The following is an 18,249-nucleotide window of genomic DNA, read 5'->3' as shown; positions in this document are numbered from 1 at the left end:
AAAAGACCTTACGTGATTTGGGCTTCCTGAAAGGTCTACCCGTCTTAGACCATATTAGTTAGTCAATAATAAACAATAATAATTAATGGCTTTTGAAGCCCATTTACCTTTATGGGTCTATAAAAACATAAAGGTCAATTAAACACACAATACTGTTTTGGTCATTAATTTTCACAATTATGATACATACATAATAAGGACTTGATAACAAGATCACAGTAAAAAGCAACCAAGTGTTTTATAATTTGAAGTTTCACAGAAAAGTTTATAATTATGAAAAAAATGTTAAACATCTGAATATGTGTACACAAGTACGCCTAGCAAATAAATGAATTGCCCTTTACACACTTTGCAGTATAAAAGGCATGGAACAGGAAAAACAGGAAAAAAAAATCTCTATACATACAATATTAGGTAATTTTGGTTCAAAATGCTCATGAAAAAGTATTTGTTCTTTGCTTTCTGATCTCACCTAAGGAAAACAAAACTCAGGTTACAGTGTCTGTAACTATCACTAACACAGTCACATGTTAGAAGAATTTCCTATGTAAAACATGTAAAAATGCCTGTCCTCCATCTGCCAACTGCCTCTCCCAAGCTATCCTGAGATCTTAATCCACAGGGAGGTTGTTCCAGATTGGTTTCACCRCACTCTCTCGATAGTGATTTATGGAAAACGAGATGCAGGCGTTTACTTTTCCTTAAATTAGTAATTTCTGCTCTGATTCAGAAACAAACTTGCGGCAGGGAAGCAAGCCGTCCTGCAGTCTGTTTCTTGCCGACGGACCCCTGGGCGTGCGCGAAGGCACGCAGCTTGAAACCRGCTCTGCTTCGACGTGACAAAACAGACACATTTACTAAAACCAAGAGTTAGTCTTGATAGGCTACTCTGTAAAAATACAGGTTTGCATTTACTGAAGAATAATCTATTCTTTGTATCTTATAATAGCTCTTTTAATATCCTCTTCACTGTATTGTGATAAAAAGCAATTAAGTGGTATTTAGATTGCCAGCACTCCTACAAGATCCTGAATTGACTGACAGAAGCTGGCAGTTTTCACGAGCTGCTCCGATGACAGTACAGTACACGTGCAAAATATTATACCTGCCTGAAAGGCTCCATTTTGTATATAAATAGAATATCGCTGAGCATTCTGAAGGCCCAGCGTATTTTAAATATGTAAAGATATTMATCTGTGGATGCTGAAGGAAATTTACTTCTGCTCTAAACCTGGCTGCTAAGAAACTGAAAGCATTCTTTACAATATATCGTATTTAAAATACTGTTAAATTTTTAAAGTAGTATTAAAAAAAAAATTAAGAGACTATGAGTCTATGACTGATTTGTGGATAATTACTAAAAAAAAAAAAAAGGAAAGAAAACCCACAAAACATTTAGACATTTAGAAAATATTTATTTTAAGGTTTGGGTTTGGAGCTATCTAGAAATATGCAAATGTAAAATGCATAGAAATATTATTATGAATAGCAAGATCTCATTGATCTTGCCAATGTCACAATGGTTTGAATGTTTTTTTCCCACTTCACAAACAAAATTGCTCCTTGGATTAGGAGTAAGCAACAATCTCTGGCAYTGACCCAGGAAAACAGAAGGCTTTTTAGAGAAATACACCGTGCTAATGCAGGGAGCTTTATATGGATAAAGTTTATATAAGCCACTATATCAAGCCACTCTGTTAAATTAGGGCAACAGATATGAAACTTCACTTGCTTTACATTAGTGCTGAATTTGACCCTTTACTAGTAATGCAAACCTCTTAACCTCTGTCAGAGCAGATTGAKATCATACTGCAAGGGAAAAGCTACATAAAAACAGTTCATATTACAGGTAAACTCAGGCCTTGAGCTATAATAACCCTAGAACACTCTAAAATGAGGAGGAAATAATTATTTAGGCTACATATCTAATTAAGAGGAGTGTAAACTTGCTACTATCTTCCCATTTGCAAATGCTTGAGAAATCAGCTTTCAAAATGAGACAGAAACTTGAAAAGGCCACCTGCATTACCATGACATTTGAGCATCTTCCAAAAGCATGTTGAGGGATACGACTAATCACTCTTAGGTCCTTAGTGATAGCTTGGGCCTAACTCCAGCATCACTGCATGCTGGATTGAAGATGAAGATGATAAATTTCATCACCAGGAGAAAAGCACTTACTGTGGTTTCATGTTCCTCTCCTGAAAATGCCTTARGATAGAGCATTTTGTTTTGTTCACTTGCTTTGACCTAATATAGTTTTGGGTTTTAAGTCTATGTATTCAAGTAAGAGAAGACAGATAAAGAATAAGACTTGTCCTTGAAGCAAGGCTTCATAGACTTTGTCGTGGTCCACAGATACTGTGAAAATTCACTGTAACCTAGGACCTGCCTCCCAAAGACATTTCTATGTTGCCACRTTAGTTTAGTTCTTCAACTTTCAGTCATGCCCACTCAGCTGCACACACGATCTACCTTCTAGCTCTCTCCAGCTGTAGTTTGGAGAAGACCAGATGAATCTGCAGACAAGGAAATTTAGGTAGCAGAAAAGCTGGTACATACTTGAGCTCTGCCCCACTGAATGGCTTCAGCCCTTTGGCTGAGAATTTGAGCCTGAACTGGAGCATCTACGTAAGTAGAGTACCTTCATAAAAACAGTACACACATAGGCAAGAGAGCTCTGTCTTCTCTACAAATGTGAGAAAATTTATTGTGCCTGAGAATGGAGTTGTTGATCACTGTTTTTATCYGGGTGCATTTCAATGTAACTAGGTCCTGGCCACTGGGACTGCCTGAGGACTAAGATTTTGACCTTCATGGCACATTAAAGAATAAAAAGGAAAGACTAAGTCTGCCACGCTTGCAATAGCCTGCAAGAAAAGGRGGATGCTTCTAGCTGCTTCAAAAATGTGCTGAATCAGTACAAAATTTGGAGAAGGGCCACCTGGCCTTCAGCCCGTTTGAAGGGGAAGGCTGGTGGGTGGTTCGTCACTACACTACTCATCCTAAACAAACTCGTGGCTGGTGGGAGAGCACCACCTGCTCTTGCTGGCAGAAGCAAGCGAGTCTTCCCACACACACAGGCAGACACACTCTACCTCACAAAAACACTGCAAATGTTGACCTGGTAATGGAAACTGTGACATATGTAAATGCCATTTGTATTCTCCTTAGTTATGCAACTAAGTCTCTACATACAGAAGAGTGTCTTAAACACAGTTTCTGAAATATTTATTAAATATAGGTCTTGAATCAAGCAGASTTGGGAGTACGTACTATGCACTTCAATATATTCAGGTGTTGTTATGAATTTCCCTGGCTTAGTTTTCAAAAGCAAAATATCATCTACATTTTCTTTAGAACTAGCTGGTCTAAAGTCAAGTAACAAAGCTGAATTTTAAAAGGTCACTTGGGAAAAGAGTATTATAACTTATATCTCAGAACACAAAGAAATACACCTGTATCTCAAAAAGTAGGAAAAAAAAGGAAAAAAAAGAAATAATACCATCGTTTTAAAAAGTCTAAAAACTTCATCTTCTCTTGATTATTTCAGTATGTATTCTGTTACAGAATCAGAACTAATAAAATATAAAAAGAGTTCCTAATATCTGCAATAGAGAAATTAAAATAAATGCCATGATTTGCCTCCACCCACTTTTAACAGTTGGATCCATGCTTGGGAATGGAACAAAGCTTAAAACAAATTAAAACTGTCATACTAATGTTACTTTATTTTTCTGTTTAATTCAGTGCCTCTTCTGAAAGTAAGTTTTTTGGGCAATCCCCCGGAATACTTATACCTAATAAATATTCAAGAACTGAATTTCAGAAAGAGAACAGGTTTATTCTGACTGAATTCAAAACCTATTTCTCCTCAAATATGTTGACAGCTTCCAAGAGCCATCTTTAAGACACTTAATTATATTATCATCCCTATAATTCTATGCTTTATGATTTTTATAGAATGATATTCTATTTAAATATCATCTATATCAAATCTATCTAAATAAAGGATTGAGATTATTGATGTGAAATGAGCAGGAACTCAAAGTGGCTTCAGTCAAGTAGCATATAATTCTACTTTCTCGTCAGCCTGAAAAGAACAAGTATAACTCACAGTTGATACCAACAACACTACAGTCTTCAAAATTCACTTGTTATGTACTTCAATTCCTAACTGAAATGAAAATGCAGTTCTGCTGTGGAAAAATAATGGACATCAGTCCACCAATACATTTCCATTTAAAATCTCAATACCTCAGAGCTTGATGACTCCAATACTAGTCTCTACCATGTTTGGGAAGGAACCACAAGATTTTGTGTGAGTGAGAGCCTAAGTAGAGTTCATGAATGACATCTGAACCTCACTGGAGACATTTTAAAATATTGTGCATGTTTCAGAAGATGTGTTGCATAAGTTAAGATTTCAGAATATCAATATTTAATTTCTCTTTTCCATCTCTTCCCATAACCTCACATCAAGATTTTGCAGTGACTTACCTTCATACTTGGAATATTAGCAAATTATTATTTAATCACAAGTGAAATCAAACAGACGATTTGGCTGTGTTAAGAATTCATCTATCTGAATTAGAAAGAATTTAATTTTATTAATTAAATAAAATCACCACTCCACAGGTATAGATAATCCCAAATTGACTTGAAGTCTGAAAAGGTTCATTAGCTCAGGTATACACCACAGGAATGTAGTTGAATGGCTTCCAAAACCACTTCAGATCCAGCAGAGCTGCAGAACTGATTTGGTTCAGCATGTACCTTGAGCTAATATGTTTGCCAGACCTGAAATGACTCCATGCWGAGCTACTCTGGGTTCCTCTGATCTTAGTTCTCAGGTCTGGGACTTGTAATTGCATGGTGGAGAAGCATTCAGCCATACATTATCACCACTAGCCCCAGAGGGCTTATTTATTCTGATAACTGTTATGTGCCACATAACTGAACTGTAATGTGGCACAGGGCTGACCAGATCTGCAACAGCATTCAAGCTCCAGCAGTTCTGCTCCATCAGGGACAATGCTGAGCCAGAAGTAATCCCCATGATTATATGCAGTTGCATCAATCCATCTTGGACTTTTTCATAGTAATCACAATATTCAACGAATATTAAGCAGAATTTCATTTTCTCCATCTTGGAAGATACTATAACATATATGTAATGTAATTTCAAATAGAAAGAAAAGTTAAATACTTTTTTTTTCCTGATTTTTCTTCCATAAGGAGATATTCCAAATATGAAAATGTCCAATTATTTCATTTCAATGTTTTATGATCCAAAGGAACACTTACATATATCAAAATCTTATGACAAGAATCCTAGAATAGTTTTGTTTCTATTTGTTACTTCATTTTGAAGCTGTTCAACATTAGCCTCCAACAGCTTACTGACACTTCTTACCACACAGGTGTTGCAGTTTAAGTACCTGATATCTCATAAAATTCTTTTTCACATGTCTCCGTAAAGCAATGAACAGGTTTTCTACAGAGGTTGTGAAACCTCAATCTTCAGAGAAATTCAAACTCAGCTGGACAGGGACCTGAGCAATCTGATCTTGCTAATCTTGCTGTGAGCAGAAGACAGGACCATGTCTGGAGGTCCCTTCCAACCAAAATTATTTTATGATCTACCTGCAGTATTGTAGTTTTCTCTGGTGAAACAGGGAGAGATCAGAAGTGCCTACATATTGCCTCAAAGGAGACTGAGCCCTCAGCAGCCTCAGCCCACTAAAGAAATAGGTTATCGCTGAAGAATGTCTCTGGTATTAATAAAACAATTCTGATTTTTGAGGCAGCAGCAAGAGCAAAGCCCAGCAACTGGGACTGTTTAACATCATGGACTTGGGGCGTGATCTTTTCRCATACTGTTTTTATAATGCTTTATATCAAATTCTATCTCTATTTTACCAGCATCACTCCACAGACTTTAAGTAACTCACTCTAGATTTATATTGAGGAAGATAACATGTTTTTGGCATGTTAAATTCCATAACTGAGAGCCCACAAATGAATGTGTACTTGCAACAATCCTACCCTCCCCCCATTTAGCTTCATATGAACTCACCAGATCACCCATATTATCAGTTACAGGAACACAGAATAATTGATGAAGACAGGGTTTCCATCCCAACAATCAAAAAGAAGTAAAGGGAAATACAGCCCTTTCTTTCTGAAAAGAAAACTTTAGCGTGTCACAGTGCCTTGAAAATTGAAAAAAAGAAATTTGTATGGAAAAAATGTAATTGGTAGTGGGTCCCACACAAAGTTTCAGTTGTAATTCAACCACTAAATTGCCATATGCTTCTGTTCTAAGCAATCAGCCAGTTCCCTTCTATCGTTCTCCAGAAATAAATGTGCTTTGCATTTGCTCAGCTGGGCATCCAAAATGTTCCAGAAAGGTCTGGTGCCATCCATTTGGTAGAAAAACGACATCACAACATCACAGCCCTTGCAAATTTATCCAATTTTTATTTTTTAAGAGCAAATGTTGAAAAAGTATAAGGTATGCACTCACAAAAATCTCAGAGAACASAAACAATCGCAAAGTAGTACTGCAAGTATTTATAGGAAACACTAATGGAATTGAAATTCACCCTTCTCCAGGTTTTCCTCAAATTTACTCCTGTTTTAAGAAAAGAAATCTACAATACATGTAAAATGCACTCAAGCTATTAGGCAACACTGACTTTTCAGTCTAAAAATAGGGTCACCATTCATTGCTTGCGCACACAGGAACCCCAAGCGATGCGCTGGCAAACAGGCACTACGTCGTGCTCTTGTACAACACCGACTCAGACAGCCTGGGGGCTGAATTCTGGCCAGTGCTCCTGGGAAGCCCAGCTATCTCCACGGCGAACAGCAACAGCCCTGGCCCCAGCCCTTCCCCAGGCTGGAGCGGGGGCTGCACCCGTGCTACCCACCAGAAAGCCGGGCACTACTAAGGAGGGACCAGGGTAGAAGAGCTCTTCAGCTCTCTGCTTGGATGTAGGAGGCTACTCAAGCTGGGAAAAGGAAGGGGTAGAACTAGGATTCCTTAGAACACACACGTTTCTGTTAGTCTAACTAATCAATATCTAATACAAAAAATAACCAAAAGTGACAATAGCCCTGAGAACAGGGAGCAGAACCACAAGCTCTCTGCCCCCACAAATGCTCRGGCCACAGGCACAAAGCCCTCACTCCTCTCCACACTGCACAGCGAGGTCTTTAGACAAACCTATTTCTTTCCATTAGCTGCACATGAACTTTAGCTGTCCTGGACAAGCTGAACAGGACCTCRGCTACGGATCAGGTGCCTCCAGCTCTGTGAAGTGATGCCTAGTTTAAGCGTCTCAGTYGGGCATCCTGCATCACACACCAAGTCACCAGGTCAACAGCCATCACTTTGTTCTCTTTTGGCATTTATGTACTGCTGTCAGCAGTACTCTCAGAAGAAACATCCACAGATCTAAATACAAACATTAAATCTATGGACTCTGATCTTTTTTTGTTTGTTTGTTTTTGCTTTTTTAATTTTCCTTAAACCAATACCAGATATTTAACACTTTAATTAAAACATGCAAAAAAAAAAAGCCATTAAAGATCTTTTATCAGCACTTAAAAGGCAAAATATTCCAGTGAAAGGAAATCAATTAAAGGATATTCCTGAAAAGGAAATCCAGGTTTTCTCCTTTCTCCTTTCCTCCAAACACACAGAAGGCAAAATTCTCCTTAAAAATCTGTGATTTTCTCCCTACAGTTCCACAGGATTCTCTCTCTAGCTACTTGCTCGACATGAGACTGGAGAATACAACAAGAACTCAGGAACATCTGGCTGGATTAATTAAATCCATGCTTTCCATCAGGAGAATTTACTCTTACATAATTCAAATTTCCAATCTTCTCAGTCTCAGTATGAACTTTGTAACATGTTTCAAAACATGCTCATCTAAATTTTACAGAAATAATTCAACTCATGGATTGTACATACCAATGTATCTAGTCAGAATCTATAATGTATTTTTCTACACAAAATTTATCCTCTCTGAAACTATGAAACTCTTATGGCCACCAAAACATATTAGGTGCCCTAGACTTGGCCTACTTGCCCAGTAAGTCAAGATGAGGCAAAGCAGGAAAAAAAAACAACAAGCCAAAAACATCTAATTCTGATCTAATGCAAGCACAGTAATGTTTTCGTACTGGTGTGTATTACACTGATATTCACAGTTAATAGAGTAACAATTAATAGAGTAACATAAAGAGAACTTGCCAGTATAAGGCAGTTACATGTAACACACAAGATGAGGAGATGGAGACAAGACTGATAAGAAAAGAGATTTCTCAGTTTTAGCAAGGATGGGACTACTAGTTGGGAAGAAATACATATGCATTATTCTTCTCACAAAGTCAGGTCCCAAATAGAATATAGTTCAGTTATTCTCTAGGAGAAAAAATATTACTTATATTGTTTAATCTGCAACACAATTCTTACAACTAATATTATTTTAAGGTATTATTTTATAAATAAATAATGTGAATTAGTATTTAATTGTTTCAGTCTGAGTTGAATTTTTTACCTATCACTATGGGAAATTTCTCGGCAGCTCTGGAGGCTGTGTGAAAATTAAATTTTTTGTTTAATTATAAATTGGTTTTGCTGTAATAGTGGGGACTTTAATTGGAATATTTTAATTAACTGCTTGAAGCAATACAATGCTGGCTTTTTTGCCAAAGTCTACCTTATCTAACAGTCTGGAGTTCCACATTTGTTCAGTTCCTGTACTGATCCTACAAACTACTATATTACTAATTGTAACTGCTGCTTCTATCTTGCTAATAGCATGCAAGAGAAGAGAAGAGAAGAGAAGAGAAGAGAAGAGAAGAGAAGAGAAGAGAAGAGAAGAGAAGAGAAGAGAAGAGAAGAGAAGAGAAGAGAAGAGNAGAGAAGAGAAGAGAAGAGAAGAGAAGAGAAGAGAAGAGAAGAGAAGAGAAGAGAAGAGAAGAGAAGAGAAGAGAAGAGAAGAGAAGAGAAGAGAGAAAAACTCATTAGGTGCATTCAGCTATACTTCTTATTCCGCGGAAATAATCTGGGTTGCCTGGTCAGTAATAAAAAGGGGTGGTTAGGACTGTTCAAAATAATTAAAGAAAAATAATAATTGTAGTATCTAGTTCAAAATGTATTGTGATCTGCTTCTCCATGAATATACTTCCTGCATTCTGGCAACCCTCCTAGGGGAATAARTGGCAGACAAGGGTATCAGATTGCTCTCCGACGTATGACCAGACCACAGTGAAATATAAGCTTCTGCAGTAAATGCTGCTCCCTTCCTCTCCAGTGAGGAGATCCAAATCAAAAGCACTTGGAGGCTTCATAAACAGCAGTATCAACTGCAGTAAAATTGAGGGGGGCATGTGGGGGCAGAAAGGAGTTGATTCCTTTTAACAGATTAATTTTCACGTTTGAACATTTCAGAAACATTACCATCTGTCTCTGGGGCCCCTCCTTGTGACACTAACAAGAAAGACGAAAGAAATGGGATCCAGCAGTATAGAGGAAAAAGAGACCAAAACAAGCAGAATTTCATGCCTCTAAAATGCAGCTTACCCCCAAAAATCTGAAGTTTTCTGAAGAGAATCACAGAATCACAGAATAGTTCAGGTTGGAAGGGACCTCTGGAGATCATCTAGTCCAACCCCCCTGCTCAAGTAGGGTCACCTAGAGCACATTGCCCAGGACCCCGTCCAGACAGCTTTTGAATATCTCCAAGGAAGGAGACTCCATAACCTCTCTGGGCAACCTGTTGTGCACAGTCACCCTCACAGGAAAGAAGCTTTTCCTCATGTTGAGACAGAACTTCCTGCATTTCACCTTGTGCCTGCAGCCTCTCCTCCTACTGCTGGGCACCACTGAAAAGAGTCTGGCCCTATCCTCTTTATACCCTCCCCTCAGGTATTTATACTGGTTGATAAGATCCCTCCTCAGTCCTCTCGTCTGCAGGCTGAAGAAAGGGTCATGCACCCTCACCAGAACAGCATTACAGCAATGTTGAACTCCTGCAAATAATCCATCTGCATACATCTGAATGGCTTTTTTGAGAACCAGACTGCAGAACAGTCATTTACCCCTTTGTCACAGTGTCGAGTATAAAGGTCAAGCCATTTAAGGTTTCAAACACTAAAAACTATGAAAACTGCCTCTGTAGTATAACAAATGAGTTTAAAACATTTATACTTAATTGCAGATCACACCAAAAAGTTTCTCGTATTAGGAAAACCACATGAGAACCACAAGAGGCAAAGCGGTAAATTCAAATGAAATATAAGGAAATACATGACAAAGTTAACAACATCTGTGGGCAAGAACTTTCCATGAAGTTTAATAACAGGAAGATACTGTTATACAATATAAACCCTGTTTCTTTCTACTAAAGACTGCCCTTATTGATTAAACAATCTAAGATCAAACAACAGACACCTACAGAGTTTCCATCGCATTTGATGATAAATTAATTAAATTATACAAGAACATACTGATTCACACAACATATCTTGCCTCCAGCAAAAAAAACAATATAAAGAAAAAAGAATAAGGACAAGTACTTAGTGCAATTATGTAAAACAGAGAGACAAAATGTCATTTCAGAAAACAAGTAACATTAAGTAACTAGGTAGATGGATACTTCAATAAGCAGGGGTGGAGCACTGCAGGGTGTTTCTTGCCCCATTTCTCTCATATTCCTGTTCTGTACTGGCCAGAATAATTCATTTTGACTGGCTCTGAAGCAGAAAGCCTGCCAACTAATCTCTCTTCCTTGTTTTTTAAGATTAACAGAGGAAATGAATAGGTCTAGGCTTCAAAATTCACCTCCAATTTCCYTTTTTTCGTTTTAAAGTGCATGATAAAGCTGCTATGAAAACGTTTGCTCTAGTGGTAAAAAAAAATAATAATAAAATAATAAAAAATAACAACAATGACAAAACCCGCCCATCTTGCTCTCTTAAAATTCCTGAGTTAAGAACATGGCCAAAATTGTGCCTGAAACCTGAACTGGCTTGTCCAAGTTGGCAAGATAAAAAATTCAGGAAAATTCAGGAATTCTCAGCTGGTAGAGATCACTTTAGCTCCATTAATCCACATTGCTATGATGATCCACACCAGCTGAAAATCTGAACACTCTTTTGTGTTATGCTATTTTTAAGTGGCTAAACTGCAGCCTTGAGTGCAATTGTTCAGTCCGATGACATGGTCCTGAAAGATAAGTACAGTGCAAGTAAAAAACAGCAGTCACCAACATGTTCCAGTCACTCACCAAATCCTTTTTGTGTCCATCCATTCTTATTAGTGCTATTAAATTACCTACAGCTGTCCCCGAGTGTCTGCTGGGAGCTACAATGAAACACAGTAAACCTGACAAAAGTGGAAGCATTTCTGCTTTTAACATTCCCTTATGCTCGGACYGCTTATGCCACCTGTGTTTTCTATTAGTCACCCTGGTGGCCTGTAATGTTATCACTCTGAAGGCAAGAGGTAATCCATAGCTTTTCCGTCATATGTTATCCAATATCTTCTTTGTTCACTTACTCTCTGAAGAAAATGAACCGTAATATTTTTTCCCATCAAGAAATTTCCTTGTCTCTATGGTGAGGAAAAAAGTCCTTGGCAACACCTAGAGCTATTCAATCATACACAACTAAGCTTCGAGAACAAAACTGGGTCTGTCGGAGAGTCGCTGCCRTCTGAGACACTCACCAGGGTGACAATGGCACATTCAGCAGTCAGTTGAGCAGCACTGAACAACGTCCGAACAAAGCGGTAAATCTGTTTCTGCTCCGGGTCATGCTTGTCATAATCTGGTGGCACTTCGGTTTTCTAAGGAAGAAATATATCCAAAAAGGTGACTGAAACAAAACAAGCAGGCAGACAGAAAGCCACTTTGCATGGAAGGGAATTAGAGATGGAGGAACTTACCGAAAGGGGATGAAGGTTTTCATCAAAAATATCTAAGAGCATTCTTCCGTCTGTGTCCCTGCAAAGTAATAAAAGCAATGTAATATCATTATCTGAACACAACAGTCTGCAACCTTCACAAAAAGTATATTGTTAATACTCAAATATTTATGTGTGGAATGCTTAGAATCACTGCAGAAATGCAATCTTGGAAGTATTGTGCCATAAAGCTCACCTTTAACATGAAATTCATATTACAGAGTATACTATAATTTGCAGCTTTTGATGCCCAAGAGGCATAGCTTTTGCTCTTTCAACTCTGAGGCCTTTAACTACCTAACAGGCACTACTATCATCTTCTAATACGATAAAATCAGCTCATCTTACACTCCTTTTCTTAACTTCATCATGTTAATCCTTGCAATCTCCTCATTTAACTAATTCCTCCTCCTCCTCTATCCTCCTCCATCTACTCTACAAAAGTTTACAAAAATGCAACACTACTTTTACAGTTGTCCTTTAGTTAGTACACAGATACTTCACTTCTTATTTCTTTAGGAAAGCCTTATCCCTGCTAATGATTTCTGAAAGCAGTAAGGAGCATACACAAATTCAGACAAAGTAATACTCCTTTTCATAGGTTTTATCTGCTATTTCTCTCAGATTATCATTGCTCCAGGTCAGCAGGAAAGTTGGTGCAACTTTGCAAACATAACATCCAGTAGGCAATTTAACGATTCTGCTGTATGCAGTTTTGACAGGAATATTAAYGATCATGAAAGCAAGTGGTCTAACAGTACCAGTCAGAACTAGACACTTTCTGATTACAATCCCATCTTTATTTATTGCATCCCCACAACTGCAGACATAGAGAGTCCATTGAGAGTTAAGAAAGAGACCACAGAATATATTTTCCATCCTTCCTCAACAGCAAGTGTCCCACAGAGCATGCAGACTTGAGTTTTATTGGGAATTCATGACTAMAAAATGCACCTTTTTGGTGGTTAAGACTTAAATCTGAACAGCTGAAGGTGATTTTTTTTCCTGTTTTAAAGCCTACTTAAAAAGAAGTGAGCACCTAAATTAAAACCAACAGGCAGATTTAAATAATTACTTCACAATATCCTGACATTCCTCATTAGCAAGGATTTTAGGTCAGACTCTTGTTCTTTTACATAGAAAGGCCAGTATCTTCCTCAGAGGTAGTCTCACTGAAATCATTGATGTGTTACAGCAACTTGTGGCCCTTCACAATAAAAAGAGAGAAAAAAATCCCATTTTATTTCTTCATGCTGTAGTAGCTGCATATCTTGCACTTTTGCTTGTCCTTAAAAAATCTGTAACATCAAAAATGAGTCGATAGGCTTTTGTCTTCCTCATTAAAATAAGTTCATATTGTTATCTTTTAAAATGAATCATCTACTAATTATCTAGGCATTTTTTTGTAGCTTGTGGATTTTTTGTTTTGTTTTAGTCTGGTTGTTTTTTAKCAAGTTTGCTAGTACTTGCGTGTGCCTTCAAAAACAAGATAGGTGTAGTCTTTTATCACTTACTGAACACCTACGCACAGTAAAAGCTGCAAAAAGTCAACCAATGAAACAATGGTAGGAGGCACTGGGGAAAATTAGGAATAGCTAGAACGTTAAAATCAAGTAAAATATAAAAAAATGAAGGAATATTCTAATTTGCATAACTTTTCTCTGAAGACTTACATGTGGGATTGATAATCGTTTGGAATATTATAAAGCAATTTAGTTTTAAGTGAAGCATGCAGGAGAAAAAAAAAMCAAGTAAGATGCTTTCTGAAAAGAATTTGTCTCTAGCGAAGCAGGTGCTTGACTCATTTTCCACCAAACATCAAACTTGAGAGTATATATGGGTTACRCTGGTTTCTCGTTCTCCATCCCCCATAAAACACTAGCATCCACCACATATGTCAACAGTTTTCTTTTTGTCTGTACCAGCAGGAAGCAGAACATATGTTTTACTCTTGCCGTTCCTGCAGCAAGTACAACCAAATGCTGTTATCGCATTGTCTCTCTACTCCCAAATCAGAGACAACTGATACAGAAGAGTTATTTCACATCCTTCATTTCACAGCCTTTAATTAGTGTCCACGGGTGCAGGAGCACGTGGCTGCTGAGACCATCTGGGCAGAGTGCAGCAGAGAGCGCATTTACAACACATCTCACACCCACAGGCAGCTTCAGCAAGCACTTCTGCCTGAAAAAAATCACCTTACCACCCAAAAAGTGAAAGAAATCAGCTCTCCCACGGTAATGCACTTGTTTTCAAGTCACTGACATAGTACCCTTCATTTTATAAATTCTTAGCCCCTCTGTGCTCTAGCTGCAAGTCACATTTGCATCAAATTCTGTGGGAAGATGAATGGGTGCATTTTACTACGAGCAGAAATCATGGCAATCCAGATTAACTGAGCCTGGCTTCCCTTGGATTTGGATGTCTTCTCAATCAGCTCTGAGCTCTTACCAAGGTATCTCATTCATATGGAGTCCCTACGTGACCCCATTTTACAGAGCCCTTTACTCACTCAGCTGGGATGATACTTGTTAGAGAACTTAAGAATACCTTCTTTCCACAATGTGATTAGATTTTAGAATGTAGTTATCTCTGAGATATTATTCAGTCAAATGTAGTTAAAACTGACTAGTTAGACAAACTAATCCAGAAATGATGAGAGGGAAGTGAAAGAGGGAACCACAGATGGATAAACAAGCAATGATCAATAATCCCTCATTTTCTAGAAAATGAGACAAAGAAGTTATCAAAAAGATTCACTCCAACTTTTGCTTTACACACTGCCATGTTTCAGTCCAAGGCCCACTAAAGTCTTTAAAAGTCTTCTATGAGCTGTCAGTCAGGATCAGACCTTACTCGTTTTGGCCTTTGTGCACTAGTTAAAGTCAGCCTTGTTTCAAGAAGTGCAATGGRTTCCAGTGACCTGAAACATGGTCCCAAATGACGTACCAGCTTAACTTTAAACTTATGAGTAATTCCTTTTGTTCTAGTTGTACTTCTTACAGTCCAGAAGAAAAAACATGCAAGTGGTTTGTTAGATCGAGATCTAAAGCAAGTTTCCTGAAAAGACACATTGAAAAGCCATGGACACAAAAGTCACTTAAAGTGTATATACAAATCTGTTCTTCAAAACTTCTGAAATATTACCTTATGAGAACATGGAATTAAAGAAACAAAAAGTCCGTTCAACAATACCAAAGTTAATTCAGGTACAAAATTACGTTTCAGAGGTCTTATTTCTGTCCAGTTTTCATCAGCTTGACTGAGCAGTCATGAATAAAATATACTACACCAGATTAGATAAGCAAGGACCTGCTCTGTTTATGAGGCATCTTGAATTACATTTATTGACAATGTCACTCTTACTGTATAATTAATGGATTTTATTTCAAAGTAAATAAACAGTGACTGATGATTGATTTACGCAGGTAACTTTATAAAGAGGTAAACAAAAAGTATATCTGAAGGACACTATTCAGATTTCTCTAAATGTAATTGCAATATATATTTAATGTACAAGTGCCCAGAACCCATAAAACAAAACACTGAACCATCACAGTTTTTCAGTGTTGAAATATACTTCTAGATTTTTCTTATAAATAATCCCCTAATTTTTTATTCTTGAAAGCAAAATAGTATATGGAAAAGAATCTATGTTCCCCATTTCTAACATAGAAAAACAACTACACAACAAACATTGTGAAAGAAACAGAACACAGATTTTAAGTTTTGGCGGGGAGGTTGGTTGTTTCAATTAAAGATATCTTCAGTACAAGACTTCATTATTCACATACCTGTTTTTGATGTGGTAATATATTGCAAGAGCTACACTGTAAAGAAAAATACAGAGTTAATGTCTCAGGACTGTCAAATGTTACATTAACATCCAAATGTAAAACCTAGCTCAATATTTGACAAAAAGTATGCTCAATAGCTTATTTTCTTCTGTTCAGTATTAGATGCCAGGAGAAATACTGCAGAATAGCCAATTTAAGAATATTTGCTCAACACCCTAGTCACTAGTAATGAAGTACCTTGCAAAACAGTCACATTCCTTATACTAAGTTACACATTCCTTCCATTTAATGCTCTGCTCCATTAAAATCAACAGCAAAATGCATACCAGCCTTCAAGTTTGAAGATAAGTGGCATCAGAGGCCTTGGACACTCTCCAAGGCTGTTAGTAAGAGCTTCTGTGAGACTCCTGCAAGAACTATCAGCCCATTATTTACTCTATTTGTAAATCAGTAGTTTTCATAACACTGGAAAGATCAAAATATTGTATATTTTGCTAAAACTATAAGCACCACAGCTTACGATTTTATATTTAAATCTATTAACTTTTGGTTGCCTTTGTATGTAGTTATTCACATAAGAGAGTCAAATACCAGGAGCCTACATTTTTATGACATCAGCTTATTTTAGGCTGGGAAAGAAGACTCCCTGAAAAACATATTGCATCATGCATTTCCCTTGTTCTCAACCACACATCCAAGTCCCCGTGCTTCTATTCCACCAATGATGAAAAACATCCTTATATTTACAGAAAGGGAATTCTTTTCATTGCATATACAGCTAACTAAGTACATTTGGGACTGGAGAAAATAAAGACATAGCTTTTCATGGTGATTCTCCAATTTCCAGCTTACGACTCCCAAAACTGCAAGATAAAGGAGAATCATCACCCTCACTACTTATTCTAACAGCCTAAAACCAGCCAAAACTAAGAAGGACTGAAGAGGGAGAAGGAAGTTTGCTGATCCTATTTGTTACCAGTTTGTTCCGTCAGTGATTCATCTGAGATGCTAGTCCTACGCTGATGCAAATTCCCTCTCTCTGCTTTTTTCCCTCCCATAAAAGGCCCTTTAGAAGAGTCAACAGATAGCCCTATAATTTTCTTTCAGAACTTTTACCTGAAAACTGACATTCTCTATGTTAGGAAACACAGTATGTTGGAGCTCCCTGCTAGCAGAATTGTAAATGATTTTAAGCAATACTTTTTAAATATCTATAGAGCAGAAAACATTTTTTTCTCAGTTGAAAGTAAATATATTTTATTAACCTTGTATTGGCACTATAGCTTTTAGCTTGCTGCATTAAAAGTTTTTAGACCACATTTGCTTTTTAAATCAAATTTTTCTGCAGATATACATTCAAGAAATTAAAAGATACTGTGTACCACTGACATTTAAAGGACACTGTCCTCACTAAACACAAAAAGTAGATTTGCAAATAAATTTCATTTGACTGAAAAGTTACTCAGAAAATGCRTTTGTCCTAAAATTTTATTTTAAATGATGCCCCCAGAACACACTTGCAGCTCTAGTTCACTTTATGAGAGCAATATATGGATACATGTGCACAGCTCTGTTTGGTGTCCATATGGTTGCTCTTGTAGCAAAATGTCAAATTAAGTTGAGGAAAACATTTACMATTTCAAAATCTGTATCAGAACCTGAAGGTTTTTCAGAATTTTAACAGATTAACTCAGATCCAAGTTTTATTCTGCTTTTCATATGCTTATTCAGCTAGCATTCAGGCACGTGTGATGATGGCCCAGGGAAGTATCTTACATAGCTTTCCATCACCCTGCCACCTCACCAATTCTAAAGTTCTCTAGGAGACACACTGTCATCTTAAATAGAGCAGTGCATGATTCAGAAGAAATAAATGAGCCAGCCAAAATGCATCTTTCATAGACCTGCATATGTGCAGCAGTCATTTATCTGTAGTGACAGCCAGGATGGGGGCAAGAAATGAAGCTGTATTACAAAATCCTGCTACTTCCACACCTGTTAGATGTGCAGCCAGATGAGAGAGAAGAGGAGGAAGAGGGACCTCACCTTCATGTGCCAGAGTCATTTCTCCCCCTACCTAACCTGCTTTTCCAACCCTTTGACCCCTCACAGCTTCCAGGCTTCCCTGTGCCAGCAATCTAGCCCCAGCTCTCCCCTGCCAGGCCAAACGCAGGCTTTCCAAATCTGACCTGCACTCTCCCCTCCCTGCAGCTCAGCCCCAGTGCCCATGCCACGGCTYCCCCAGATGCCAGCACCTTGTCCTAAACCTGCAGTTCTCTTCCTGCCTCCCTTTCCACCGTGCTGCTGCTGCCCACGGGGGCCTGCTGAAAGAMTCTCCGTCACTGCTGCAGCCAGCTGAACCCACTTCTTTCCACTAACAGTTCCTAGCTAAAGGGCTGAACTTACTAAAATTTGCCTGAAAAGAACTTGAAAGCAGAGAAGTAAGAGATTTCAAAAAAAAAAAAAAAA

At 37.7% G+C, this 18,249-nt stretch overlaps 1 protein-coding gene across 3 annotated transcripts in view; it reads right to left on the bottom strand.

Moving 5' to 3' along the window:
• Positions 1 to 18,249, bottom strand: part of LOC146588600 (cyclin-Y) — a 48,597-nt gene that overhangs the window by 13,329 nt on the left and 17,019 nt on the right. For all 3 annotated transcript variants that reach the window (XM_085317665.1, XM_085317662.1, XM_085317666.1), the window contains exons 4-6: positions 15,778 to 15,813; positions 11,966 to 12,023; positions 11,747 to 11,866 (exon numbers count right to left, since the gene is read on the bottom strand). In XM_085317665.1, the coding sequence (XP_085173791.1) occupies positions 11,747 to 11,866; positions 11,966 to 12,023; positions 15,778 to 15,813 (214 nt within the window). The remainder of the gene's footprint in view (positions 1 to 11,746; positions 11,867 to 11,965; positions 12,024 to 15,777; positions 15,814 to 18,249) is intronic.

Source organism: Rhea americana, unplaced genomic scaffold (genome assembly GCF_003343005.1).
Source record: "Rhea americana isolate MKP2758 unplaced genomic scaffold, rheAme1 scaffold_50, whole genome shotgun sequence".
In the NCBI taxonomy this organism is placed as follows: domain Eukaryota; kingdom Metazoa; phylum Chordata; class Aves; order Rheiformes; family Rheidae; genus Rhea; species Rhea americana.
Note: the sequence above shows the minus strand (reverse complement) of the source record. Positions and strands in the feature narration are given on the sequence as shown.